This window comes from Limulus polyphemus, unplaced genomic scaffold (assembly GCF_000517525.1).
Source record: "Limulus polyphemus unplaced genomic scaffold, Limulus_polyphemus-2.1.2 Scaffold4645, whole genome shotgun sequence".
Classification (NCBI taxonomy): Eukaryota; Metazoa; Arthropoda; class Merostomata; order Xiphosura; family Limulidae; genus Limulus; species Limulus polyphemus.
Genome location: NW_013670255.1, coordinates 7,704 through 17,163, shown reverse-complemented (window position 1 = coordinate 17,163; position 9,460 = coordinate 7,704). Strand labels below are relative to the sequence as shown.

The following is a 9,460-nucleotide window of genomic DNA, read 5'->3' as shown; positions in this document are numbered from 1 at the left end:
ACATTTTTTTATGCTGATGCTGGAGTTAGAAGAAAATTCTGAAACTTTGCTAATTTATGATTTTTTAGTATATGCATGCTTGTTTTTAATAGTTCTTGTAACATTCTGATTTCCATCTTATGAATTATTATAATCAATATAAAGAGAACATCTAATATTATTGAAATTTGTTACTAAATATTAAATGTACTGTCTGATTTTGTAGGAATTTGTTTTCACTGAATTATATTATCTATCACATACTGAAATGAACAACTATTTTTAACAAGGTATCAGTTTATTTAGTATTTGTGTTCTAAAGCTGGATGTCCCAGTTTTTAGTAACATTTTATACTCTTTTCTTACTAACTGATAGTGGCTCAGCAGCAATTCTGAAGGTTTATAATGCTAAAGAACCAGGTTTCAATACCTGTGGTTGGCACAGTTGAGATAGACCATAGTGTAGTATTGTACATAACAACAAACAAAACTCTTTTAAATATAAATACTGAACAAGTGTAGTACAACAGAATAATGACAGATGTTAAGTTACTAACAATATTTGCATGTATTAGTAAGAATAAATCTGAATTCAGACATGACAGTAAAAACTGTACTGTGTTCTTAAGGGATGCTAACTGTAATTCTACTACCCTCATTAATTGTTTATTAAACTGGAGGTTGGTTAAGTCAAAACCTTTCTTAGGAAGTGCTGTCAAAATTACTTGCAATGCAAAAAAATAATGCTTATATATCTCCATGGTTTTAAGCCATTTTGTAGAAACTAAAGGCTTGAAGCATTTGTATGGGTAAGAAGTATTTTGATTATCTTTTTTGCTGAGTGTATTTTGAAGAGTTTGAATTTCTCTAAGTTGAAGTGATGATGTGGTAATCATCTGATGACTGGTACAGTTTTTATTATATGCTTTTCAGTGGTGCCAGTAGATTACATGACAAACATTCCAAGTTGTTCTAATGCTACAATATGATATTAATCAAACAAAACAGAGATGTATTCTAAAACTAAACAGTACCAAAAGGAGCCACACATACACTCTTATTCATCTGCTGGTTTATTTGCAGATTTATTTGCATAAAAGGTATTATATAGCAGAAGTCATTTACTGAAGGTAACTTTTATACATGTACTTGTTTGTAAAACAAAGTAAACTTATCCTTGTAGGTACCAAGATCGGTATCACGGTAGGAACAGGTGGAGAGAAGGTGAAAGAAACCATTACAGGAACCGAGAGCAAAGTTATTCAGGTTCAAGAAATCCACGAGAAGGAAGGAGAGACGATTACAGAAGCCGAGAACCACGTGGCAGAAGATTCAGAGACTCGGAAGATTGGAACAGATATGATAACAGGAGAAGGGATAGAAGGTGGTAAAATACAACTGTAAATGTATGCAATGGTCTAACAGCTTAGAAGATACACTGTAATGTGTTTCAAATGATTTCAAACTACCATTCAATAAAGTTTCACACACATTTTGTAAATACTTTCATGTATTACAAACATCTTTCAACAAATAAATTGTCAGTTTTGGAATACAGTAAAGTACATTTGTTTATGCTCCTGACTTGAAAATTAGAGATTGATATTTATTCATACTTTGGAGCTTTAGATCAGAATTATAAGTATACAAAGACAAATTTTTTCGACAGTTAATTGTTTACAGTTATGAGTGAAAAACTAGTTAGCTTTATACGCAGCTTGTTTGAGACATATTACTGTTAAATGTTTACACTTTCCAAATATTTATTTGAATAACTTTAACTTTCACAAGTGTATGTGCTTCTTATTGGAATTACCTCATTTAATAATGAGTAAGGAAAAATACATTTCTCATTTATAAGCGACATTTTCGTCTTTGCCTCACATACCTGTGTACTTAATAAATACTTGACCAGTACAACATTAATTTTATGTAAACATGCTTAGGCTAGTGTTAGGAGCAGCTTGTGAAACATTCTTAATGTATGCTCTTTTGGAAATTTCTTCAGAGTTTGGATTAAAATATGTATACAGAAAGAGAATACTTATATGAGTTGTTGGGAAGACCATTTACAGGCAAATACCTTAGAAATAGAGATATAAGAAAATAATTAATGGAAATAAGTATTTAGTGCTTACTGGTAATATGATCATTGAGAGAATCCAATGTCTTGTCCTCTGAAACTTTTGTTGATGTACGTCATAAACCAAAAATATTAATTGCAAAGGTGTAGCCAATAAGTATTGAAAAATATTAAACCGTAATAACCAACATCTCTCCACAGTGACAGTAGTTACATGCATAAATGCACAAGTAACATTTCTAACAGTATTACAGAATAGTAGCGAACAATAAATAGTTGTGGCCAAATTTGAAAAATGTCTATGGCAGCTTCACTGTCAATACTGGTTGCTGTTCTTTGGCTACTCATAATTGTAAAGGATGACCTTGGAAGTGGTACTACCTTAAATAGAGTGAGCTTTTATTTTAGCTCATTAGACCCTTCAGAGATGTAGTGACTTACTTGTGCAAAGTCCTCACCATGCATCTCAAACCTGTGGTTGGATTTTTATCTTCTGTAGCACAATTCTATATGGATGGAATTGGTACATTTATGCCTATAACTTGTAGCTCTTTAGGAACGATTTTGGTGATCTTTGGATAAAATGTATCAGTTGTTCATGTCTATACTGTTGCCATTTATATTATGAAACTATGATGCATATTAATCATATTTCCAAAAGAGATGACCTTAAATGTCCATTGATATCGTCACAGAGTAGGCTTACAACAGTATTAACATAACGTTTTGGAACAACATAGGACCTATTTGTCCATCTTGGCTGTTCCATCTTTTAAATTAAACTAATACTATTGATAAATATATTTAAAAAAATGCTTAAAGCCCTTATCATTCATATACTTATCAAGCTTTCTCTTAAACTCACTTAAATTTACTACATCTGAAGGCAACTCATTTGAAAGGCCAACCACCCTGTTAGAAAAATGAAAATGTCTTTAACTGAAGATGACTCCTACCTTGCCAAAATTTATATTTGTGTACCTTAGTCCTACTATTCTCATTGTTAAATATAAAAAAGATGATACATCAACACTATCAATTCCCTTTACAATCTTAAACAACTCAATCAGATCCCCCTAACTCTTCTTTTATTCCAAGAGAAAACAATTTGAGAGATTTCAGCCTCTCGTCATATGACAACCCCTCCATCCCAGGCAACATTCTGGTAACCCTTCTCTGAACCCTTTCCAAGAACTCAATATCTTTCCTAAGGTAAGGAGCCCAAGACTAAACACACTATTCCAAATGTGGCCTAACCAGTGACCTGTACAATGAAAGTATAACCTCTTAGAATTGTATTCAATATTTCTATAGATACAACCTAAAATCCTATTTGCCCTAAGTAAATACTATGTTAAACTGTATACCTTTTCCTTTGCCCTGATTTGAAGTTGATCAGTTAAACATACATGAAACTAAGTGATGTATATTTACTATAACTCACCACATCCATGATACAAATCTTACAAAGAACAACCTCACATGTCACAGTTCATATAGTGAAGACTATAAATTAATCTGGATATCGTGTCTGTTACTGTTCCTTTCACACGGACCAATAACTAGAATAAGAAAAAAAAATCATATACATTCAAACTTCCATTATGTTATTTCAAAATTATAAAACACAGGCAAAATCAGCACAATTTTTACTTTATAGATGTCTATCAGCACAATTTTTACTTTATAGATGTCTATCAGCACAATTTTTACTTTATAGATGGCTAGAGAATACAATTCTATTACTTTACACGTGGGAAAATTTAGACAAAGCATTTATCTTGTAGCAACTCACAGAAACTTAAGTTGAGTATAATGCACGTAGCCTATTAAATCAAACTTAATTCAAATCAATTCAACTAATGTTAAATTTTGCCTTATAAGTCTTTTAACATTCTTTGAAAAGGTTACTACTTATGTAGATGAGGGTAAGGGTGTAGATTTGGTGTATCTGGATTTTTCAGAAAGCATTTGACAAGGTGCCACATAAAAGGCTAGTAAAAAATCTCTCTCTATAGGTGTGGGAGATAAGTTAGCAAATTGAATAGTAGAGTGGCTTGATGGAAGAAAGTTTGTTTGTTTGTTGAAGTTAAGCACAAAGCTACGTAATGTGCTATTTGTGCTCTGCCCACCATGGGTATCGAAACCCGATTTCTAGCATTGTAAGTCCGCAGACATACCGCTATGCCACTGGGGGGGGGGGGCAACGGAAGAAAGCAGAGGGTTGTTACAAATGGAGTTCAGTCAAACTGGATTAATGTCATAAGTGGGGTACCTCAGGGTTCAGTCTTAGGACCTTTGCTCTTTTTGATTTACACCAATGATATAGATGAAGGAATAGTCAATAAATTAGTTAAATTTGCAGATAATATCTTGGGTGTAGCTAGCTGTGAAGAGGATGCTGCTGATTTAAAAAAAGGTTTAGATCATTTAGTGAGTTGGGCAAATAAATTTGCAGATGGGTTTTAATTATAATAAATGCAAGATAATGCATGTGGGTTATCATAATTTGAATTATAAGTATAATTTGGATGGGAATAACCTTAACAGTGTCATGAAAGAAAGGGATTTTGGTGTAACAGTCAATTAGTCTCAAAAGCAATCCAAGCAGTGTTCTGTTGCTAGTGGCTTTTGGCCCACGAGGATCCCATATGTGGCCCACCAATTAACTTAGGTTTATACCATTGATCTAGATAATGTAGTTGGAGACAATGTTTTACATAATCTAACAGAAAACTAGGGTTTTATAGCCATTGTATTAACGAGCTGATTAAATTACAAGTTTTATAGAAATAAAAAAGAACATTTATTGGTACTCTAACATATTTAGACATAATCTAGTAGCATGATAAAAGAACTCAACAACTCGGGTGATTTTCTGTTTGCTTTGATGAATTACTATTATTTAAAGATGTTTTTAATATAATAATGAGAGCCACTTGTTGTTTTTTGCACTTAAGACTTTCTTACAGAAATGATTTATGTTCATAAAAGAACAAGACCAATAAATATTATGCTTAGTCGGAAATCTTCTAATTTATTCATTCGTTATTAGCACGAACTGCTGAATAAACAAGTAAACAAAACAGTTTCAGCACTACTGGTTAAATTTTTAAACATATATAGAGAATAGTACATAATACTGTGTAAGATGTTGTTCTATAATTCTTCAGCATGTTTTACATACGGTTCACTGTTACACTTCTGGCTGGTTAAAGGCACTAGCGAATCTTCTAGAATACTCGTCACGTGACCCCCACTGTCGTAACAATGTTATATACTTAGCTGGCTTCTGATTAGTATTATATTGGAACTTTTCAGTCAAATCAGTCAATTTTCCATCAGCCTACATTTATTAAATAAGCTACAAAAGTCCAACATAAAATACACAAGTACTTATTATCCACTTAAATGTATAAATTTACAATTCTTGAGTTGATTACACTTAGAAATAGAGCTGTCCAATTGGTGAAATTCGCTAATCGATTAATTGTGGAGCTCTGGATAAAGGAGGGTCAAAGTGCACATGTCTAAATAAAAACTTTTTTTGTTTGTTTTATTTTGTGCAAAATTTCGGACAGACACTCTTGGTCAGGCAGTAAAGACTATTACATTTAAATTAGGCTATGAAAAAAATCCTTTAAGGATTAGAATATACAGGGGTTCCGAGTACACATGTTCAACATGGAGTAGGGTAACAAAAATTATTGTTGGATAAAAACATTACTGAGCTATTTTCATACATGGTATTGAAATTAGCAAAAAAAAAAGTTATGTATATGCAAAAAAATAATAAACATAAACTTTTAAAATAGTAAACTAAAATACTGATCCAGGGAAATATTCCTGACAAAGAGAAGACTTTCACTGCATTCTCAAAACCTTTATGATTTTTTCAAACATTTAAACCTTAATATTTATTAATAAATGTTTTCTCCATAATTTCTTTTGCTAAACACTGACACTTCAGAAATAATAAAGTTTCAAGTTCTTGAACATTCTTTACTTCTTAAATTATTTGATAGAACCCATTCAAATAAGTATTGTGTGTTTGTGTGTTTTCTTATCGCAAAGACACAATAGGCTATCTGCTGTGTCCATTGAGGGGGAATTAAACCCCTGATTTATAGGATTGTAAATCCAAAGTCTTACTGCTGTCCCACTGGAGGACAGTATTGTGCATAAAACTTCTTTTTCAATAACATGAATAAATTAAGTTAAAGAATTTCAGAAAGATTGTATCCCATCTTACCACCCTTGGGACTAGAATGTTCCTGTTGTTTATACACAACTTTTATGTTTAGAGCCTTTAGTTTTGGTATCCATGTTTCGAGGATTTCATTGGAGCTATCCTGAAGAGATAAAAAATGAAAAACTTGAAATATACTAAATATTCTTTCTTGTATTATTCACAGAAAACCTTCAGTAAGTCTAAAAAATTAATATTGATTAATTATATTATTTTAAAAAGTTTTAAGGAAATAAAAGAAAAACAATGAAATGTTCCTTACAAACCAACAGCTTTCAGATTTGAAGTTTTGTCTTTTTTTTTTAAGTTATGTGCTCCTAATCCAGCACAGGAAAGAGATAATATATGACAATGTAATGGTGTAAAAGACATGATATTTGTATTAAAACCTTTTGTTGCACCAAGAAATTAGTATGGTAATTATGACAGTTTAAAGTTCCTCTTTATCAATACCAGAGCTCTTCAGGCTGGTTCGAATATAACAGACAGACATAAATCATCATGACGAGGAACCCGCTTGAAGTAAATATATATATAGTAGAGATGGCTGATTAAAGAATGTTTGTTTTCAAACAAAATATGATTTTTATAAATTCTGAATTTCTAGTGATTTATTAAAACAATCATACTGTCTATTGATTATTCTGTAGTGTCTGTTTGGATAAATTTAGGGGGTGAAAATAGTTTATTTTTCCAATTACTGCATAACAGATAAACATAGCTAAGATTTGATCTGACAGATAAAATGAATTCTGTTCAAAATAACCTAGTATAGTAATACTGTTATAAGCGACAATTTAAATGTTTTAATTTAGATGTTTGTTTACTAGAGGAAGCTATACATTACATCATGATCTATGATGTTCCTGTACTTTGTAAAAATAAGATTACAATATAAGACTGAATATTTGAATTGCTAAATGATTTAGTTTATAAGTTTAGTGTTTATTAGTGACTGAGAATCACTGTGTATTAATTGTCTGTATTTCAATTATTCGGTGAGTTAAACAGCATTTTAGTTATTGATCCATTAGCAAGGAAATTCTGCAAGTAAGTTTATTTGTGAGTTTTAGAGTTTCTGTTGAGACATTGTTTATGAAGAGAATACAGTCAGTAGCAAACAGTACTGAAGAAACATATTAATTATTTTTCTTTACAAGGACTGGAATGAGCATTATTTTACCAAATAATCCAAAAGAACCTGTCCAACAATGGAACACATTACAATACTGAACATAAATACATACAATGTAAAGTAATTAAAAACACTACTCTTTGTATTATTATGTTAGAAATTAATTTTCAAATCTGTCTGTTTTTAAAACAGGTTCATTTATCATTATTTAATTACAAATAAACCAGCAACAATTTTCTACAGATAAAAATATTAGTAAAAGTAGAAAATCATAATAACCACTTATTATTAACTGATTATTAATGGATTAGGTTTATGCCCAACAGGCTTAATATCAATATCAGAAAATATGCAGACTCTAACATAGGTTATTTTACTTTATTATAAACGGTCTTGGTGTAAAGCATCTTTTCTCTCATGAGCTACAATGTATAGAAATAGAAATAACTCACCGTGGAACTGTCATTGAAAACGGACAACTCCATTTTTCCTGTAAATATTTGCTCTGCTACAGATTTCAGAGAGTCATTTAACCATTTTTCAGCATTGTAAACTGGCAGGATGACCGACTGTAACCACACACACACACAAATGCAAATTAACAGTTTGTGATTTCTTTTTTTAACCAAAGAATATAGAGCATATCGGAGAATGGATAATATTTTTGAAAATTAAATACAATATATATATACCCTAAGAAATTAAACATTAACCAATCTTCTATTTTTTAGCACATATATAAACTCTTGAGAATTTAAAAGGTTGGCCATATACATTATTAATTCAGAAATCTGTTCACAAAGCTTGAGATAAGTACAATTTCATATAAAATATGTACTTGTAGGTTTTGTAATACTTTTTTTTCTTCAGTATTTTGCCATACATTCTGTTAGTTCCTTTTTCAAACGTGACGAATTTCGGAGGAAATGTACACACTACTAAAATTAATAAATTAAGTTTGATATTAATTTATCTGAGGAATACAGCATAGATAAGAAGTCCATCGGCAAATGGAGCACCCTCAAGGTCAACCCAAGGCTTCTCCCTAACCTTAAACAACATCACATATGGTTTGCCAGAATCAATGCTATCTGTGATAACAGTTCAGGAACACCATTGCTAGGAAAATAAAACAAACTTAGACTATTTTATAATTTTTCACATATATGTACTTGTTTTTGTAGATCCTCAGTAGAGAGACTTATTACGTTGTTACGACAGCGGGGGTCACGTGACGAGTATTCTAGAAGATTCGCTAGTGTGTTACGACAGCGGGAAGTCAAGACTTTCAAGAACTTTTCCAGGACAATAATAAAAGTAATAAAATATTTTTCTACGATTCCACTACCGAAAATTTGTTTACAAACTTTTTTGTACTTTCGTGACCTATGCGAACTCTGCACGTATGTAATTCTGAATATAGATAGATAAGAAAGGTGATCTAGCCTCCAGGATTGTGTAATGAGTCTTACCTTACCAGACATTATGACAAAAGGCTACATACACTGATACATAAGCAGACATAACTGCACTAGTCCTGAATAAGAGGGAGTCTAATGGTGGAATTACGCATTTTTCATAGTTGGGTACATCCTATCTATACTGGATGTTTAAGCAAAAATAATGTATACCAAAAGACTTTCAATCATATATCTTGTTTCTAGGTTACAATTTTAACATTATATATTATTGTCTTATAATTTATTACTGGTGAAAACTATTATAGAGGTAATTCCTTACTCGTGAAATTACGTCATTGTTCAAAAGATAACACATTTTATTATTCAAATGTCAGTAACGACAGCTATGAAATTTTTTATATAGTATGCACCATCTGTTGGTATGTGCTTATTTTATTACTTTACTTATCTTTAGTAAGATGGCGAATGGTATTCCATGGTATATATATATATATATTGTCAAAATTGGCCCATCAGTTTACCAGAAATAAAGAAAGAAAAACATCTTAAAATCATTTAACTTTGTTTTGATCAACTGTTATTTTTCTTTCAAA

General features: G+C 31.2%; 1 protein-coding gene and 1 long non-coding RNA gene across 2 annotated transcripts in view; one reads left to right on the top strand and one right to left on the bottom strand.

The window, feature by feature from the left end:
• LOC106471476 (RNMT-activating mini protein-like) overlaps positions 1 to 1,541 on the top strand; it is a 10,626-nt gene extending 9,085 nt beyond the window's left edge. The window contains exon 2 of the mRNA XM_013932077.2: positions 1,163 to 1,541. Within this exon, the coding sequence (XP_013787531.1) occupies positions 1,163 to 1,370 (208 nt within the window). The 3' untranslated portion in view covers positions 1,371 to 1,541. The remainder of the gene's footprint in view (positions 1 to 1,162) is intronic.
• The window catches only part of LOC111088885, a 26,564-nt gene extending 22,937 nt beyond the window's left edge, over positions 1 to 3,627 (bottom strand). The window contains exon 1 of the long non-coding RNA XR_002613267.1: positions 3,497 to 3,627. This is a non-coding gene — a long non-coding RNA (uncharacterized LOC111088885). The remainder of the gene's footprint in view (positions 1 to 3,496) is intronic.
• Positions 3,628 to 9,460: the final 5,833 nt, after the last annotated feature.